General features: G+C 35.2%; 1 protein-coding gene across 1 annotated transcript in view; it reads right to left on the reverse strand.

The window, feature by feature from the left end:
* GUCY1A2 (guanylate cyclase 1 soluble subunit alpha 2) overlaps positions 1-21,561 on the reverse strand; it is a 257,916-nt gene that overhangs the window by 73,883 nt on the left and 162,472 nt on the right. Inside the window, exon 6 of the mRNA XM_064482001.1 lies at positions 17,750-17,893. Within this exon, the coding sequence (XP_064338071.1) occupies positions 17,750-17,893 (144 nt within the window). The remainder of the gene's footprint in view (positions 1-17,749; positions 17,894-21,561) is intronic.

Raw genomic sequence — 21,561 nt, forward strand, 5'->3', positions numbered from 1 at the left:
AAAATGACATCCCTGAAGATTTTAGGGACTAGTTGAGTTCAAAAGGCATGCATTTTTAGTGAATATTTAATTCCTACAATTATGTCATTTTCTCAGATAATGCTCACTAATCCCAAACTGAGAATTTTCTACTTAAGTAGACAAGTATGATGGAAAATAAAGATAGAGGGCTGTTAGGAGCATTGTTGAGTGAGACAGAAGACAATGGATCCCTGCTAGTTAAGGTGTTATGGGTTGGATTGTGTTCCCCCAACCCGACTCCCAAATTCCTATTTTGAAATCCTAATCTCCAATACCTCAGAATGTAACTACATGGGAACAGGGTCATTGCAGTTGGAATTGGTTAAGTTAAGATGAGGTCACACTGGAGTAGGGGATCCTAATAAAAGGAGAAATTAGGACACAGAGACAGACATGCATGCAGGGAGAACACCACGTGAAGACTGCAGTTATGCTGCCACAAGCAAGGAACTACTAGAAGCTAAGAAAGAGATCCTTCCCTAGTGCTTTCAGAGGGACTTCGTGGCTCGGTCAAGGCCTTGACCTCATGTTTCTAGCTTCCAGAACTATGAGACAAATTTCTGTTGTCTTAAGCCACCCAGTTTGTGGCAATTTGTTATGGTGGCATACTAATACTTCTTAGGCAGTAAGAAGGCAAACACAGCCAAAAGATAAATCATGGACTGAAAACCTAAAAATGGGTAAGGCTTGAAGGTCGCAGTGGTCAGAGGGAATGGTAAAACAGGAAATGTCAGAAGAACAAGATGTGGTGGGTTAGGATTAGAATTTAGGATATCCAGAAATCATCTTGATGGGATATTTGGAGTCAGGACCCTTGAGTTGGAACAGTTCTATGCTATGATGAGTTCTAAGGCATGGCTGTGTGTGAATTTCTGATGTGGGTTGAACAACATGCTAATACAGAACTATCATTTACATGAGCATAAATTTTTATAATGGGTATAATTATTACTTAGAATAGCTTCTTAATAAGTTAATAGCATTTATAACTTGATATTTGGGCAAAACATGTAGAAATAATCTAACTCTAATTTCTTTGACATATTGAAGAGGAAACAAACATAAGGATTAATGAAAAATGTTCCTACCTGAAGACACATCACTACACTCTAGTATTTTCAAAAACAAGTATGTTGTTAGAGATGATGTAGAAGAGGTGGAGAGATTCAAAAGAGTGCCCATTTATTGGTGTTTTCCCTTTTACAAGCTAACAACTGACCCAGCATAACCATAAAAAATGCTGAAGGAGAATTTGTCAACTTTGACCAAATTCTATAAGCTGCGCCAAAATCATAATGAGAGGCCCTAGCAGAAGGAAGACTCGGGATATAGGGGGGAAAATGAATAGCTTTTAAAAGAATTAAAATGAAACAGTAAAAATGGTAATACTCTGTTAAGAACAAATGACACTCTAGAGGTCAAAATAATTGGACTTTCTGCTACAGATTTGTGCAAATTTTTCCACTTGTTTTACATAACTTCAAAAACATCCTTTCCAAAGATATTCTTCCATCACAATGAACAGTTGCTGTTCAAAAACCTTCAAAAACCTTCAAAATTATTTCTCCATCTTCTAGTTGGCCTTAACTTCTTCATTAGTGTCCTTAGTAAATTTCAAATGTTGAGATTCCATTGCTAACTACATAGTTACATAATTTTTGGACTTGTTTTATGGCATGTGGAATAACAGAGTTGTCCTCCAAATTTTCTAACTTTTGAAATCTTACAATTACCAATTATTATTTAAGACTGAATTTCCCAAGCTCCTATAGAATTACCATTTTGTAAACTGTCTCTGGTTAAGTTCTGGCTAAACTAGCCAATAAAAAAAAAAAAAAAAAAAAGAAAGAAAAACATTTTAGCCTCAGTTCAGTAAAGCCAATAAAATAAACTTAAAGTCATAGTTGTATTGCTTTACCAGACAGCAGCAGCAAATCAGAGACCATCTGGAGTCTTCAGACAAATACATTTGGCTCTAGAATCTGACATTCATTGGCCAATTAGACAAATGTCATAGAACTGGATAGAAACATGTTTGCCTGAGATAGTTCTTCAAATCAAAATACTAATACACTAATAACCTTTCCAACCTAAAATCAGGATTAGTTATTTTGGAGCAAATATTTGAAGGCATAAGCAACCCACGAAGAACCAACCTTCAAAGGGAAGCTTTGACATAATTGTTTACGGCTGACATAGTGTGCTTGGATTTCTGATAGAGTGTATATTTAGAAAAATATGGCATGATTCTGCTTCCATGGGCATGCTTTTTTAATCGTAAGATGAGCATTTTCACAAACTAGAATTGAAAAAAACTCCTCAAAATTATAAACAATAATGTTTGGATACCGCTTGCTATAATAACGTAGGTAAATACTATAAAGTGATTTCAATATGGCACCAAATGCTCCATTGCACAGAGTAGAACATTATCTTGTATCATAACTTCATAATATATATTCTCAATACTGGCTTAATGAAGCCATTTCCTCTTTATTCATTATACTTTTGAAAGCAAAATTACTAATTTCTGTCTGGAGTTGGAAAGGTGAAATATAAGCATGGGATACATTCAGTATTTTTCAAAAGGACGTGATTCAAAATATGCAAATTTGGGGGGGGAAAATAACATGAGAAAATAAAAGAAAAGGAATGGAGACTACTACAAATTTATTTCAAGCATCAAAAGTCAGTGCATCTACTTATACACCTGGTAAATGACATAGCAAAAAAATTGGAAATAAAAGAATATTGACTTGTATAGCAAAGGATTAGAGAGAATAAATTATACACATGCAAACAAAGATATAGTAACTACCAATGTCATAACCAACAAAATTATCTACTTTCTCCTACCATTTGGACTTGAAGGCAGAAATTTACCAATGCTGAAGAATTATCATGAAGAAATGAACACATAAAGTAATTCATGCGCGTATTTGGAAAATTTAAACACATAAAACTTCAAGCTTAAATGTAGAAAAAGCACCTTCTAAATTAACCAGTATCAATAGTTTTATGTGCATCAGTCATAATAATATTATTTTGTGTAATTAATTCTTAGAAGCCCATGGGACAATGACAAGCACTTGTTTGAAACGGAGAGAAAAGGAAGCCTGATGACCGGCAGGGCTCGGGAGGGGCAAGGACGGGGGAAGCCAACTCAGAAAGGAAGGTGAGCAGAACCAGAGGCAGAGAACGGGTCTGTGGACACACTTGAATGAAGTAAGAAATGGGCCTCGTGTTTTCTCTTTTCATGTCTGTGCCTTTTCTTAGGTAAGATTCCTGCCAAACATATTGAAGTAACAAATAGAGGCTACTGACTGCTTGAAATAGCTTTCAGATAAACTAACAGTTCACACAAACAAGTTGAATGATTTCCTGATGTCTGAAAATCTGGGTGGCTGATTGAATTTCTGACAGACTGGATTAAAGTAACCAGATATTTTGGTATTGTGCAGACAGGATTTTGACTTAATGAAAGCCAAAAAAAAAAAGCACATTAGTGTTTGGCATTCCTGTTCAGCCTGCAACTCAATCATGTAGTTTTTGCACATGATAGAAATTCAGTAGATGCTTGCTGGCTGAATGATCAGTTTTACTACATTTTTCACTCCCAGTCCATGCTTTGCTTATTGTAAATGCAAAAGTGATCTTAGATAACTTAATATACAAAGGATCAACTGACACCAACTGGAAATATTATGTTCTAAAGAGCAGTATTTCTTTTGGATTCTCTCTCTCTCTCTCTCTTTTTTTTTTTAGATTCCACATATAAGTGATATGGTATTTCTCTTTCTCTTTTTAAAATTTATTTATTTATTTATTTATTTATTTATTTATTTATTTATTTATTTATTTATTTATTTATTTATTTATTTATTTTTGTGGTGGGGGAGGTAATTAGGTTTATTTATTTATTTATAGAGGAGGTACTGAGGATTGAACCCAGGACCTCATGCACGCTAAGCATGCGCTCTACCACAAGCTATACCCTTCCCTCTGTTTTATGGCTTTAAATCTCTGTTTTCCTAGTTTTGGATTATTATATTGCCTCAAAGAGGATACCATATCATCTATTTCTTATGAAGTAAATATCACAAAAGTTTGTATTTTAGTATTAGTCTCAACTTAACTTCTTCTTCAGAGATTTTAATATTTTATAGAACTAACAATTTCAGTTCCTAATACTAAATGCAGGCATAATTATCCTCATTATTTCAACATCTCCCTGTATAGTTACAGTCAATAGTTTGTGCAAAATTAGAATGCCTTCAAGTCATTGCAGTGCTATTACTTCTGAACGTTACTTTCTTGTTTTCTGAAAATATAGTTGAGACACAACATTATGTTAGTTTCAGGTACACTACAGAGTGATTTAACATTTGCATACAAGATGAAATGACCACCATGACAAGTCTAGTAACCATGTGTCCCAATACAGTTATTACATTGTTATTAACCATTTTATTTATGCTGTATATTACATCCCCTTAGCCCACTTATTTTATAAGTGGATGTTTTCACCTATTAATCCCCTTCACCTATTTTGCCCATCTCTTCCCCCGGCAGCCACCTATTTGTTCTCTGTGTCTATGAGTCTGTTTTCATTTTGTTTTGTTAGTTTATTTTGTTTCTTAGATTACAAATATAAAGGAGATCAAATGGTATTTGTCTTTCTCTGTGTTACTTTTTTCACTTAGCATAATACATTCTAGATCCATCCATGTTGTCACAAATGGCAAGATTTCATTTTTATGGCTGAGCAGTATTCCATTGTGTGTGTGTGTGTGTGTGTGTGTGTGTGTCTTCTCTATCCATTAATCTATCAATGAACAGTTAGTTCCCTTCCGTATCTTGGCTATTGTACATAATGCTGCAATGAACATTGGTGTGCACGTATCTTTTCAAAGTAATATTTTTGTTTTCTTTGGGTAAATACCCAGAAATGCATTTGCTGGATAGTATGGTAATTCTATTTTTATTTTTTGAGGAACTTTCATACTGTTTCCATAGTGGTTACACTAATAATCCCACCAACAGTGCACAAGAGTTCCCCTTTCTTCCACTTTCAATTTAACACTTGTTATTTGCTATCTTTCTGATGGGTGTAAAGTAACTATGTCATCATGGTTTTGATTTGCATTTTCCTAGTGATTAGTGATGTTGAACATATTTTCATGTATTGGCTTGCCATCTGTTGAACATTTCTTTCTTAAGGAAGTGAGAAGAGTGATCATTTTTTCAAGGAAGATTAAATTTACTATTTTAGTCATAAGATTAGAAACCACAGGTTGTAGTTGCATTGTGGGAGGCAGAGTAGGGTTATGGTTAAGAGCATGGACTTTGAAGGCAAACAGATCTGAATTCCAATTCTGAACCTATTCTTAGTTAGTCTTATTTACCTATTTACTCTTATTTGACAATAAGGCCCTTAACATCACTGAGTCTTGGTTTTCTCATTAGTAAATAAGGATAATGACATCTGAGTCATGGTCCATGATTGTTGTAATACTTGCATGACAATATGCAATACTACATATTTCACAAATATGAAAATATGCTTAAAACACACACATATAAGTGTAAATAGATTAACTATACACATACATGGGTGCGTGTATTTACATATTATATATAAAGAGAGAGAGACAGAGAGAGAGATTGAGCATGCACACACCCTAGCTTAGCATAATGCCTGGCACACAGCAGTCACTTGGTGAGAAGCAGCTCTTATTAAGCATTCAGGCAACAGAATTCTACGTGGCCATTCTAGTGAGGTATCGGCCAGTTTGGTACAAGGAAAGATCAAAGGGTTTTTTTTTTCCAAGCAGATACATCCATGTTCAAATTTAGTTTTGCAATTGACTACCTGCATAATCTTGGTCAAATTATGTAAAATTCTGAATCTCAACTTATTTCAGTGTAAAATAAGATTAATGAAACCTACTATGCAGGGCTTTGGGGGTGGGGAGAATTGGAAGAGAGGTTAAGTCTATAATAAACAACCGGCCCAAGTCTCACAGATAGAAGGTGTTCTATATTATTTTTTTCAAGATCTTACACCTATTCTTTAACCCCTTGATGTCTTTTCAATTTTGAAAATATTTAAAAACTGCACATGTGCCCTTCACTGAGTCATACGGATGAAATTAGATGATATATAAACTGCCCAATAAGCCAACAACTAGCTTATGGTTGGTTTTCATAATTTTCAATTCCACTTCCCTAGGTATATACAAAATCTACAAAGATACCAAAATAATGTAGGTCTTAATGTACAACAAAAATATCTCTTGAATACTCTCTCTAAGGAGAATTTAAAGTCTTTGCCAAATCTTTACAAACATTAAAAAAAAAAAAAACTTTCAGTGTTAAGACAGAAACAGTATTGACAGAAATCCAAGTGTCTGTTTCTACTTGCTGACCGAATCAGTCATTTAAAGGTGTAGAATATAATCTCTGGGAGAATCAGAGCTATATTCGTTTTCTTGTCCTTTCATTCCCAGTACCTAATCAATTGTCTAGAAAATAGCAAGCCTTCAAAAATCCTTTGCTGAACAAATGAGTAGAAGTCACTCCTAGAAAGATTCCAGCTGGGATCATGCAGAATCAGGCTTTATCCGAGTTGAAGCAGCAAACTGCCTCCAAAGTAAAAAGCCTTTTTGTCCTCTGGGACATTCAGTGCACACTCAAGGCCTATGTTCCTATGAACCTACTAACATGGTCATTTGACCATCAAAATTACTATGTTTCTTCGACTTCAACAGGTCTCCCGCTAGGAAATATTTCCATGTATTTTGGATATTGTTGTCAGAATTACCATATTTCCCTAAAGAGTGAAGTCTGAATTAATGAGATTTTAATAAATCTATTATTTATGGTTGGTTTAACCTTTGAACAAAAACATTAAAGGCAAATGATAAAGCAGAATAATTTCTTAGAATTAAATCTACATGTAAATTTGATCTTCTGACTTTTGTACACGAGGTGCCCATTTCTGATGCAGTAGTAGGAAGCATTACAAATGTGCAGAAACCAATTCGGCCATTAGGATAACACAAGAGTTGCTAGGAAACCACATTCCAAATAAGAAATACTATAGAGGTGACCCAGACAATTACAATATGCCTGACATGACATTAACACAAAGCTTAACAGATTTTTAAAAGCACCTGTGATACTGAATTTGCAACTCAGGTGATTAAACAGGTACCTTTTAATGACTCAAAAATTCAGTTACAGAAATAGGAAAATACAAAATCAAAGAGTACTATTTAGGAACTCTAAATTAAAGAATTTTTTTTCTTCACTTATAAAGTGTAAATAATAGCAATGCCTCCTTCATAGAATTATTGTGAAATTGAAAAGTAATTGCATGGAAAGCACTTGGTGCAGTTGACCCAGAAAGGAAGGGGGCATGGCGTAGCCATTGAAAGCAACCACAGCAATTAACATCAAGGTGGCGGGAAATTCAATTCCCAGCAGGCCTTGAGGCCCAACATGGTGGGAGATTGGACTTCCAGTAGACCTTGAGCTTCATTATACGCGTATTGTAGTATGTTAGCATGGTGAATGGCACTCCCACAGGCACCATGACAGTTCCGAGGCTAACTATAAAAGGTCAAAAAGTGGGCAGTGGCCCAATTCCTGGGAATCCCAGCCCCTTCCCCAAAAAGCTGTTGGCATAATCTTCCCACTTGCTAGCAAATGAAGGCTCTGAGCCATTAAAAACTAAGGACTCCCACACCTCATGGCCACTCTCTCTTCTGAGTGAGAATGACTGCACTCTATCTATGGAGTATGTGTCTACTGAGCACCCAAACCCCACACCTTGTGGCCTTTCTCTTGCCTCCTGAAACAATCTGCACTCTATGCACTATGTATCTGTCTAAATAAATTCCTACCTTTACTCAACTGTGGCTCACTCTTGAGTTCTTTCCTGCATGAAGCCAAGGACTCACGCTTGGCGGGGCATGTCTCAGGGACTCAATCGAGACCTGGGACATGGCCATCCTCTCTCCCCACATTCATTTTCCCGTATCATAGTGACTGCCTGGCATACAGTTAAATGCTTCAATAGATATTATTTATCAATATTCTGCAGTAGCTAGTTTAAATACAGTTAGATGTTTTTGTCTTTTCTGTTTAAAGATAATTTCATCTGTGACTGGTTAAAAATAGGCATAAATGTACATTAGTGAGAATGAATCTACTTATTAAGATAAAACTCACAAAAAAAAAAAAATACACATCACTCTAAACATCCGTTTCTGGTAATGTTACCAAACCAACTTGGATCCATTCACCCAACTAGCAGCAAAGCCAATCTACTGGCATTGGGTTGTAGTAAAGGAAAGTACAACATTTATTGCAAGGTGCCAGGCAAAGAGAGCATGTGGCTATTGCTCAAAAGACCCAGACTCCTTGGTGGCTTTTGGGGCAGGGTTTTTAAAGGCATTGTGAGGACCTTGGGATGAGTGATCAGCTTGTGCCCGATTCTCTGTTGAGGTAACATGGTGATGCTTTGGGAATCTCAACTGTCATTTTTCTAGCTCCAGGAGGTCTGGGGTCTGCATATTGGTGGTCAACAAGCAATTAACTTCTTCCACCTGGTGGGGGTTTTAGTATCTGCGAAACAACTCAAGGATGGATATGTCTCAAGATGTTATCTACAGCCCTCGAGGAGGAAAGGTCTTTGACTTTGTTTGACGGCTAAGCTATCATTATTTTGTCTCACTTGATTATTTTCCTGTTTCTGAATTTTTATCACTTCTTTGATTAAATTTGCTCTTTGAAACTTGGGGAAGGCCTAGGAGGCTAAAGCTATTCTTAAATAAGAGGCAGGGGGCATAGGAGTCTGTCCTGGGAAAGCCTTGCAGGGGTTGCCAAAGCAAACGTGGATCCTGTGGCCTGTACACACTAAAGCCAACCTACTGACGCTGGGCTTCGGTGAGCCGAAGCGCAGAACTTATTGCATACGGCGCCATCATGCAAGGAGTCCAGGGTAGCTCGTGCTCAAAACACCGGAACTCACCGATGGTTTTCAGGGAAGCATTTTTAAGGGCCAGGTCAGGGAGGAGAATGACACACACAATTGTTCACGCACAGTTCTCTGATTGGTTGATAGTGTCACAGGGGTTAAATTATCAGTCCTTAGGCTCCAGTAGGCCTGGGGGCTGTGAGCTCATGGTCATCAGGTAATTAAGTCTTCTGTTTCGTGGGGGTTTTAGCATCTGTAAAACAACTCAGGAAATGTGTATCAGATTGGTCCCCAGGTCCTTCAGAGAGGAGCTAAAGCAGAGGATATGGGGGAGAGGGCTGTCTGGGGAAGGCCCACAGGGCCCTTGCTCGGTTTTAGTAAGAGCAGATTACATCATTTGAACAAATCCCTCTGCAAGTCAGCTCACAAGGCAGTGAAAACTACACGGGGGAAGATGAATCTGAGAAGGGGTGAACACTAAATTTGAGGGTGCTTTTCCAATGTGGGCAACTTCTGACATCAGAAGTGACTGAGAGGTTGAGAAACTGAGCAGTGCTTCTGACCACAGGGACAAAAATTGGAGTCCGAGGATCGCTAAGGGGGAGGCCTTAGTCTAAACATCCACACTCTGAGATGAGAGCCTGACTGGCAACCCCACATGAAGGAGCAGGAAACAAACTTCCCTGATGCTGAAACTGCCGATTCTTTCTGAGTAAGAAATCCTGCAATTTCCTTCCTCTCCCTCACTGCTTTTGTGCTAAGTAACCCCCAGACTTCTCCTTTACATTCTTTATAATCGTTTTAACCCAGAGGCTATGCTCCAGGAAGAAGGTAATGGGCCAATAATCCCAGAAGAATGGACAGACACTGCAGTTCCCCCGTGATGCCAGAAAGATGCTGCCAGAAATATGCGTCATCGAGGTTAAGACGAATGTGGCAGCACTCTGTAAAGCACCCTGATCATTATCACCTTTTCCGTTCCATCCAGTTTTTCTATAAAACTTCAAGACCCCCAACTCCAAGAGGGATTCACAGTCTCTAAGGCACTGGCCTGCCGTGATTCCCCTTTGCCTGGCAAAGCAACAAAGCTGCTCTTTTCGAATCCTTCCAAAGCTCTGCCTCCGAGTCTCACTCCATTTTCCAGGTACGGAGGCCAATGTTGCAGGAACACACAGGTATAAGTAATTCCAAAAACACAAGATGAATTGAAAGTAAATTGGCCCTCAGAGAGACTTAAATCCAGTGTTAGAACATCTGATCCCTGACTGCTAGAGCTCCCAGCAATGCTTTCCACCAGAAACACACATAAAATTTGCCTACAGGAACGTAACATTACTTGAAGTCTAAAATTATTTCTATAGTTTTTAAATATACAATCTCCAGCACTCAAACAAAAAATAATAATTAGGCACCCAGGAGACAAGTAGCATGACCAAAATGTTAAGTGAAAGATGATCAGACAGTGTAACAGACCACAGAAGCTCTAGAGAACACATTTATCAGAAAGTTTAAGTTAATTATGGCTAATGTAGTCAAGGATACAAATATAAACATAAATATACAAATTTTGTCAGATAAATGAAAATGTGAAAAAACTATAAACTGCTATAGCCAACATTATGTATTAAGCGGATGGGCCTCACAAATGATTTTCATCACCAGTTGAGGTATTAGTGACTTAGAAGACAGGTCTGAAGAGACCAGGTAAGACTCAAGCTCTGACAATTAAACAAAACCAGAATGCAGAAGAGAACCTGTCGTCATCTTATCTACCAGCAAACTCTTAGTGAAAAAGCACTTGAAGCGTATTCTTCTTAAAAAACATAAACACATTTATGGTACCAAATAAATTAACTATACAGAACAGATCTATTAAAAAACATATTTAGCCGTAAATTTAGCAGGTAGTATAATGTAGTATTTTTGTGCATTACTGCTACAATAAAACAATGATTTACTGAAATTGCCACTACATGCATTCTGTAGGAGATTATAAGTAAATTCAAATGTCTATTGGATCAACATGAGAAATGAGGGTACTGGGATTCAGCATCTTAATAGTGAGTTTCTATAATGTCTATGGAGTTCCTTCTGATCCCTTAAGTTTTTCTCCTTGGATAATAGATTTTAGAGGTAGAATATTTCAAATGAGTATACACACTTCAAGATGAAATGTACAATTATAATTTTATACATAAATTATTATCAAAGAACCAGAGAATTAATCAGGTTATCAAATAATTAGTTTTCCTATTTTCTAAATACAATCCTGTGCTGTAATCTCGTGGGGTTAAATGTTGCAATATTTGCAAACAGCAGATCCCTCCAAAAAGTAAAATAAAAACATCAGGTTTTCCTTGTAAGTAATAACAATTATCTAAAAATTAATTAGAGAATTTTATTTCATCCTCTCAAAAAATCCTGTAAGCTCATTAGGGTACTAAATTGAAGCTTAAGAAGCTAGAATTTAATGTATTACAGTACATGCAAATTGCAAATTAATATTCCTGCCTTGGGACCATGCAGTTAGAAGAAACTCATAGCATTTCTCTGATTTGCAGTTGTGATTGCTAACCATTAGTATTACAACATTATACATTGTTTTTTTTTTTAACTCTATTTTACAATCCCTCCATAATTGCTTCATTATATAAAATGCACTGTTCTTGGAACTAATAAAGGGATTTTGTATGCCTATGTGATATTTAGTCAATAAAAATATTTTTTAAAAACTGAAGTCCAAAAGCAAAACTTAGATATTTAGACACAGTAACTCAGTCATCTTCAAAACCCTTAAATCATGAAAGTGTTACTTATCTTTCTAATATATGTTTAATCACATTCCTTAGTCAGGCCTCAATCTAGCTGCTCTTTCCCTACCAACACTTTTTCTTTTTTAAATAAAGCACAGGCAGTAATAAACATTTTGTTATTTTACTCAAAGAGTAGTTAAACTATTAGTAAAATTTAAGACTTTCAGCACTAAAAACTATTCAAAATACTTTGGTGAGATTAGGTTCACAATAAAGAGCAGCATAAAATTATACAATTTTCTAGTGAAATCACAGTTTAAGCACCTCAACCAAAGAAGAGAGAATATGAATCTGATTTCACTTTTCAATTGTCTATTTAAGATATAAGGAAATCAGATAACTTCTAGGGAGGGGGAAAGCAGGCATAATGCTGGCATTTCCATACATTCAGCCAGTAGAATAAATTGATAAAACATTTCAAATCTAATCATTATTTTAAAAATAGGTTATTTTTTAATGGCAGTACTGAGGATGGAATCCAGGACCACATGCATACTAGGCACGCACTCTGCCACTAAGCCATACCCTCCCCACAAAAAAAACCTTAATTAAAGTCACTTTGGGCTGATTTTTCAGAATTTATTGTGTAAACAGGCCATATTTGTGTATGCTTTTTAGATACAGTCTAGGACTAAGCCTCTGAGTTTCAGTAGAGTACCTACAGAAAAATAATTAGCCTGAGAATTATAAACTGAACAAGTGAAATGCTGTGTCCTCTGGTGACTTTTAAAATTGAAAATTTAACCTCGTCAATTTTACAGTTAATAATTCAAGGACATTACCAATCATTTGTAAGCAATTATAATTGATAATTCAGATTCCTATTTCATCATGACAGGTGTCTCAAAGGTTTAACGATCATAAAAATTAGTATTTTATTTTTCAAAATTTGAGAGGTTTGGGGAATTTTCCTTTGTTTTGGGCAGTTGTTGGAACTCAACTTAAGTTTCAAATAGATTAAAAACTTAGATAGCTTGAAGTAAACAATCAACTTGATCACCTATCAATGCTGCTACAACAACCACGCATGTTCAATGAAAGATTCAGTAAGTTTAGAAACATTCTCATGACACCAAGTTAGAAACCAATTTAAAATCGAATTAAGATGCCGAAAAACAACCCCAAACTTTGCAAATAGTATGAATTACTAACGAAGCTAAAATTATTATGGTGATTTTATTATTTTGAATGCTCTTTCTGCATCTTATTAAATCTTTATGGACATTTCCTCCTCTGATTTAATAAGATAATTTAATTCAGAAGACAGAGCTAATATTATGTCAAACAAATAAAAATATGGATGAGCACACTATAAAACACAAGTCCTTGGTTTTGCTCTGTGGTGATTTAAGTTTGCTCTGACAATGCTGAATCGATGCTAACATTGTATCTCCTACTAAAAAGTCCAATGTAGAAAAACAATCCCAGATGGTAAGTCTGCTCATTTGGTCACCTTGAAATTTTAAGACTTAATATGAACTCAGTCTGGAATGTGTATTTTTGCAGTTTGTTTCAGATCGGAGACAGGATTCCTTTTGTTTGTTTTTCCTGGCCATGGTAGAAGTGTCCTTCACACACTTGTAAAACTCAGTAATTATGTCCTGAGGGAGTTTACACTTAGATTTTAAAAAATTTTTATTGCACCATGCTTTCCTGGTTTCACCACTGGTGGGAGAGATTTGAAAACTCTAGCTCCCCTTTTTCAAACTGTCAAATGTAAAATAAACATTAATGTGTACATTAAAGAATAGTAATAAAATCAGGAACTTTGCACTATAATCCCTAGGCTCACCTTCCTATTGTCTCCTCCCCTTTTGCATCATCTCCATCCTTTCCCTTGGAGATAAGCACTATCTTGAATTTTGTATTAATCATTCCCTTACTCTACACTTTTTCCATCAATGTAGGTATTTCTAAATAAATATGTTTTCAATTTTCCTAGTTTTGAAATTCAGTTAAATGGAATAATTCCATAGCATCATTCCATGACTTGCTTCTTTTGCACAATATTATGTTTTTGATATTCATCCACGTTGATGTCAGTAGCTGAAGTCATTCACTTTTCCAGCTGTATGGTACCCGAGGTATAAACACAACACAGTTTATCCATTTTATTTTCAGATGGCTATTTGAGTTATCGCCAGTTTGAGGCTATTATGAAAGTTTTGCTGTGAATAATCTTGTGTGTGACTTCTGCTACACAAGACAACTACTTCCTGGGGCAAACATTTAGGGGAGGAATTACTGGGTTGTCGGAAAGGCATCGGTTAAATTTTACTAGTTAATGTCAAATAAACTGCACCATTTACAGTCCCACCAACTCAGTGTCATATTTTCTGCTGCTCCTAATCCTCCCAACAGTGGCATTGTCAGACTTTCAAAGTTGTGCCAAACTAGGAGGTAGAAAAGCTGTATCACGGTGTTATTAACACATATTCATCTGAATACTGATGACATTAACCAAGGCATTTTGTATTGATTGTATCTGTTGCAAAATATTCTCCTAGTTTGTGGTTGTCTTTTTACCCTCTTTAGGCGTTGATAAACAGAAAGGTTTTAATTTGAATGTAGCAAAATTTATACACACTTTCCTTTGTAATTTGAAAAATTTTGACCCGATTAGTCTACAAAAAAGTTTCTTCCCTACTGTAAGTCAAACTTCTAATTATATCATATTGCATGCAAATGACAAATCATTACGTAGTACATCTGAAACTAATGTATTGTATGTCAACTATATTTCAATAAAAGTAAGTCAATAAAAACCACTGAATTGTTTTTTAAATTCCTAATAATAAATTTATAATTCTATACTATGTTCTGTAATATTTAACCCACCTGGAATTGATTTACATGCAGACTCATGAAGTAGAGATGCAATTTTATTTTTTTCCCCATGGATAACCAATTGGCCCCCAAACATCTACTGAATAGCCCATCTGTCCCCACTGATGAATGTTGCCTTTGTCATTTATCAAGTCCTCTTTTTCTCTGATGTTCTGCAGACTCATTCAGATATGTTTAGTTTTGTTGAAAGCCTTTGCCATAGCAAAGCAAACCATGAACAAAAGGAAAAGACAATCTACTGAGTGGGAGAAGACGTTTGCAAATGATATGACTGATAAGTGGTTAACAGCCAAAAAACATAAATAGCTCATACAACTGAATGTGTACAAAATAAACAACCCAATTAAAAAATGGGCAGATCTGAACACTTTTCCGAAGACATACAGATGACTGACAGGCACATGAAAAGATGCTCAACATTGCTAAGCATCAGAAAAATGCAAATCAAAACAACGAGATATCACCTCACAGCTGTCAGAATGGCTATCATCAAAAAGACCACATAAAACAAATGATGGTGAGGATATGGAGAAAAGGGGACCCTTTACAGTGTTGATGGAAGTGTGAATTTGTGTAGCCACTGTGGAAAACAGTGTGGAGTTTCCTCAAAACAACTGGAAATGGAACTACCATATGACCCAGCAATTCCACTCGTGGGTATACACCTGAAGAAAACAAAAACACTTTTCAAAAAGATACATGCACCCTGATGTTAATAGCAGCATTGTTTATAATAGCCATGATGTGGAAGCAACCTAGGTATGCATCACCAGATCAATGGATAAAGAAGATCTGGTATATATATTTATGTATATAGATAGTATAATATATATAATGGAAAACCTTTCAGCCATAAAAAGAATAAATTGTGCCATTTGCAACAACATGGATGGACCTGGAGGGTTTTATGCTTAGTGAAATAAGTCAGACACAGGAAGACAAATACTGTATGTTATCACTGATACATGGAATCTAAACGATCAAACTAATGAATATAACAAACATGAAGCCGACTCACAGATATAGAAAATAAACTACTGGTCCCAGTGGGGAGAGGAAAGAAGAAAAGCACAGGATAGGGTTAGGGAATTAAGAAGTACAAACTACTATGTATAAAGTAAATAAGCTACAAGGATATATTGTGCAGCCCGGGAACATAGCCAATATTTTACAATAACTATAAATGGAGTGTAGTCTATAAAAATTTTGAATCACTATGTGGTACACTTGAAACTAATATAATATTATAAATCAACTATATCTCAATAAAAAATATATGTATATATCTCATTAGACATAAATTGCAGATGTATTATAGAATTAAATACAAATGAATGCAACATAAAAAAATAAATAAAAATGGAATTGGTTATTCAAGAATTAAAAAATACACTTAATGTAAAAATAGATATAATTTTGGATCCTATGGTTTCTCTTTTGTAGAATGCTTTAGGATTACTGTGTCTGAGAACTGATTAGTGTCTTAATCACTCCAGAAAAAAAAAATCTCTTTTTTACATTCGTTCTATTGTCTTCATTTGAAATCCCAACTGACCATATAATGCCTCTTACATATTTTACATTTGACATTCTTTTATTCGTATTTCCCCATTTTAAATTCTCTGGACTTATTTTTGGATACTTTCTTCAGCTCTATCTAATCCGCTTTTAAAGTCATCCACTGAGGGTTTTTTTGTTTTGGTTTGTTTGGTTTTGTTTTTTTTTTAGTGTTTTGTTGATTGCTTAGAAGTTCTGTGGTCCTTTTCCAAATCTAGTTGTTTCAGTCTTGGGATTAAAGCTTCTCTTTTGTTTCTTTAATTATATTAAGCATTGTCTTTTTGATTTTGTGTCTGATTCTTCTGATATCTGACAATACTCCAAATCTGTTTTTCTTATCTATTTCTACTAATTCTTACTTACAGTACTTTGTTTCCCTGTGTGTGTGTATGTGTGTGTTTTCCTTGTTTTGTTTTGTTTTTAGTATTAGCCACTCATTTTCTAGAGAACTTTATGGAAGTTCTTTAAGGAGGGGATTGAAATTGACTTTCTTCATGAAGAGACAGCATTTCCTAGTTTTCTGTTATCACTGCTAATGACAGAGCACTTAGATTCACCAATTAAGTTTTATTTGCTCTATCTGTCTGTCTATCTATCTATCTATCTATCTATCTATCTATCATCTATCTATAATGTGATTGATACCTTCCTCCCTTTCCTGAGTTTAGTGATATTAGTAGCTTTCAAAAATATTCAATACTATATTTTAATAATTTTAATCAGAAAGGTCACTCGGAGTATCTACTTTGCCAAACTAGAAATATACTCACATTTTGAGGCTGTTTTTCTGTATTTTTTAACCCATAATTGATGAACTAATATAAAAAGGCTGCCTTAATCAAGGTTACTTTGCCAAATACAAGATTTGGGGGTTTATGAGGATGCATAGTAACAACAGTCCTGGGATCTATCAGCTACTGGCAGAAATATAGCCAGGTGACCTCATTCACTCCCAGAAGTAGATCACAGATTGCAGAAAGGTCTCAGTACCAAAAAGAGTACAACACACCAAGAGCTACATTTCCCACAATTTTTGATGTTTCCTCAGTCTTGGGCTCCAGCCTTCTAGCTCTGCCACATAAAAACAAAATCAGAAGTAACCCTGAGGTCTGAGGGTGTTCATAAGGAACACCTGTGCACTTCCCACAGGAAGTGGTCCAGGTCCTCCAATTTCTAGCTTCTTATTTCTTGCTCTTTGGATTTTCTCTCAAACTGATTCTTATCATCACCCTTGCTTGACCCTGGTGGACCCAGGTCATTGACAGCAGGTTCTTTCCTTGGTTTAACCCTTTAACTTTTTCTTTTCTTCCTGATAATTTGTCTTCCACACACCTTTTCCTATTTGGGGGTCATATTCCGTGGGTTCTTTTCCTGGGTCTGTGAGTTACTTCTAGTAAGTTTCCTTCCTCTTTGAGCCACTGGCTTATCTACATCTCTAAGTTATAGTAAGTAGAATTCAAAAGGGAATTTCTTGCCCTCTTCAGTTAAAGATGCATTACTACTCAAACAAGACTGCTGATAGGCTTACCTGAATTGGTTTTCCATCAGGTGTCAGCACCTCTTCTGAAAGTTCCATCATCTTCAGGGCCATCAGAGCAATGGGTTTAGCATGGCAGAGGCTTTTTCTGTGGAGCCCTGCAGCAACACAGTACGCATCACCTATTGTTTCCACCTGCAGTAATCAGACAAATCAAATGCAAATGTATGATAATGAGCCAGAATATAAATGATGAGATATCTGCAATCACAAATGTTGCTGGAAAGCATGTTAGCAAACCACCAATAAATTAAGCTATTAGACAACTGAGTGTAATCATAGCAGAGTTTGCAAACAGCCACAGTCAAATACTGACATTTCACTCCAGAGCTGTTTGTTCATTGGCATTATCACCACAGACAATCACTGGAACCAGAAACAACTAGAATATAAAATAATTATCCTGCACAAAAGTAAAGTTGTCACTATTTTACCTAGAAGTTTTCCAAATAATTACTTTTTACAAAGCCACTCTCATGTCCTTTAAACCTTCACTGGGTTGTAGACCTTCACTGGAAGGTAATTTTCTCCAATTTTTCCCAATTATTCCACACCTTTTTTTAGTGTTTTTTGATTTTTATTTTCTAATTGAAGTATAGTTGATTTATAACATGTTAATTTCAGGTGTCACACTTTTTGATGTATCTGTAATTTGTTGTCTGTTTTTTTATTTACTCTTAGTACTTATAATACCTAACACTTCTTTAATTCATACTCTCTACCACTAAATGCATCAACTGCTTTACATAAATTATTTCATTTAATCCTCACACATACCCTAAATGGAAGAAACAGTATTTGAGAGATGGGAAATTGACACACAGAGACCCCCTCCATAATCCTACAATTAAAGAGTTAGCAGACACTTTCAGAGTCTTTCCAGACCCTGTTATAATTCTGATGTCAGCATCCATTCTGAATGGCCATTGCTATTGTTAGATATTTTAAATATTTGCCCAGGGTTAAAACTCCCAGGATTCCAAAGCACAGAATTTGTTATAAAAGTTAGGCACATGAGTCTGTTTCTGTTTTGTATTTATGTTTTGTTTGTTTTTAGATTCCACATAGGAGCAATCTCATATGGTATTTTTCTTTCTCTTTCTGGCTTGCTTCACTTAGAATGACATTCTCCAGGACCATCCATGTTGCTGCAAATGGCATTATGTTGTCAGTTTTTATGGGGAAATACATACAAGATCGTATGGTAGCTCACGGAGAAAATAATGTGACAATGAATATATACATGTTCATGTATAACTGAAAAATTGTGCTCTACACTGGAATTTGACACAACATTGTAAAGTTACTATAAATCAATAAAAAATGTTTAACAAAAAATTAAAAGGCACAACTCAAATACCTATTCACAACAGATCTGTATTTAGGAATTAAGTAAAACTAAAAGATTCTACTTAACACTAAAAATATTTAAGAAATAGGCGACTCTTATTAATGGAATGGTTGTTATGTAACCAATCAGAGAAATGATAACCTCTAATCAATAGTAAGGTTTAAGTTCAAGATTAAGTTTAAGGAATAGGTGATTATTTCCACATTCCTTTCCACTTGGCTTAAAAATTCAGATGTGTCTTTAACCACCAATTCTTATCTATTTCTTTTTCATCTCCTTTAAAATGTCAGTAATTAATGTAAATTTTGAAAAGCAAAGAAAGGAAAATAGCACACATATACAGGTGATTCCTTATAAAACTGACCTGTTGTGTTAGCGTGAACTCACAACTTAAATTTTAAAAGCATATAATCAAATGTTATCACTTATGTTCTTCCATTAGGAATTTATTCCTTTGGGTTAATAAACCATTGTTTTCAGAAAAGAAAAAAAGTTAGGTACAACTCATTTCTAGAAGAAATTTCTCTAATTAGTCAAAGTAGATATAGTGATAAAATTCTCAATAGTTCTAATATTTTAATTAGAAGAAAATAGTTAAATATGGCATTAAATACCCAATTCCAATATCACCTTTTCTGTCAATCCCTCCATGGTCCTTCCATTAGTTCTTAGTTGAAAAACTAATCCTTCTTTTACTCTGTTTCAACAGCACTTTCCACACCTCTCTTCTATAGCTTTCATCGTAGGTTATAATCAGTATGTATCAGTGTATAATCAATATGTCTTCCCCGCTACAGGGTGATCTCTTTAAGAATGAGATCATCTCTTTTTAATCTCTGTATTCATAGTGCTTATCATAGTGTCTTAAATATAGCTATGTAATAAATATCCACCAAATGACTAAATTAATCAGCCGTGTATAACTATCACAGTTATTCTAATCGTTTGTTCATTTGCCCCATTTATTTTATGAGTGCCATGTAGACCTGTGTGCCATGTAGATCTGAGTAGGAAAACAAATTGCCTCTAAATGACTGGAGATACTTCTATCATAAATATAACAAGAATTACAAAATATTCTATTAGTTAAGATTTAACAGCAATAATTAAATCTCATGTGAATGCATTCTAACACTTTAATATTAAAAAGCTGTACTGCATTAAATTCTGTGAGCACTAACTTAGGGAACATGGTGGCAACGCTTACAAATCTCATGGAATTAGCAATGCCAAAATTATCATTTGATTATCAGAATCTTATCAGCAAACATGCATCAAAAATGATTCAAATACTCTCAGACCTAGGATGAAGTTCCAAATTTTCACTTGAAGACCTGTTAGCTGATGCCAGAAAACAGAAATTAAAACCATGCATTAAGAACAGAAAGATGATGCAATGTGAGTCGACAAAAGTTTTATTCTAAGGACTAATAATATACTTCCAAAGAATTCTCATTGAAGAAGATACTCAACAAACAATAAACATCTAAAATGTGGCCACTGACCATGTCCCCCTAAAAGCACAATGTCCTTTGCTAATCCTCATATTTATCTCATCCTTTTGTGTTTCTATACAATTCAAAGATGTAGGATGCTGTTAGCTATGCAATTTTAAACTAACTTCTGATTTTCAAATATTAGAGCACATAGGCAGTAAATTATTTGTATGAACTGAATTATTTTTCAGTCACTCTGAACATGCGCATTCCTGGAGCATAACCTCTTCTTGGAGTCTCCGTCCTTATGAAACTTCTCATTAGCATTATCTCCATTCTCTTTTCAATAAAAATTTTTTGAGTTCCACTAAATGTGTATTTCTAGAACTTGTACCATGAGAATATATAAAGACTAGTTACATGTTACATTCTCTCCTTTGGTGTATACTATGTAATGTTACCAACTGATGTAACAAATGAATCTAATGAAATGCACCACATAAATACAAGAAATTCACATTAAAATTCATACAGTATCATGTAAGATTTCATAGCAATTACTTTCCAAATAGCTGAAGCCAGACTAGCTATCAGAAATAAGAGGATCAAGAACTAGGTAAGAAACAGACATCAAAAAACAATGATGTGAAATTCTCATAACTATTCGTAAACACCCAACATAAAAAAATCTAAAAGATGTTGTCATCATATCAGACTAGATCATGCTGCAGCTACAATATAACCTTCAAATAGCAATGCTCTAAAATAACAAAGGTGGGTTTTGTTTTTTTTTTTATGTGGATAATTCATGAAGGTTAAGGGACTGGGGTAGAGGAGAGAAACACTGAGCCAAATCTCTTCACTCCAAGAACAATGCTAACAGAACCTCTTCATCTGAAGCTGATTGCCAGGGCAGGAGGAAAGAGGCTGTGATTACACACTAGCTCTTAGAGCTTTCTCCCAGATATGACATACATAGCTTTTCCTTGTGATTCATTCACCAAAGCAAGTCACAT

This window comes from Camelus dromedarius, chromosome 34, assembly GCF_036321535.1.
Source record: "Camelus dromedarius isolate mCamDro1 chromosome 34, mCamDro1.pat, whole genome shotgun sequence".
Taxonomy (NCBI): Eukaryota; Metazoa; Chordata; class Mammalia; order Artiodactyla; family Camelidae; genus Camelus; species Camelus dromedarius.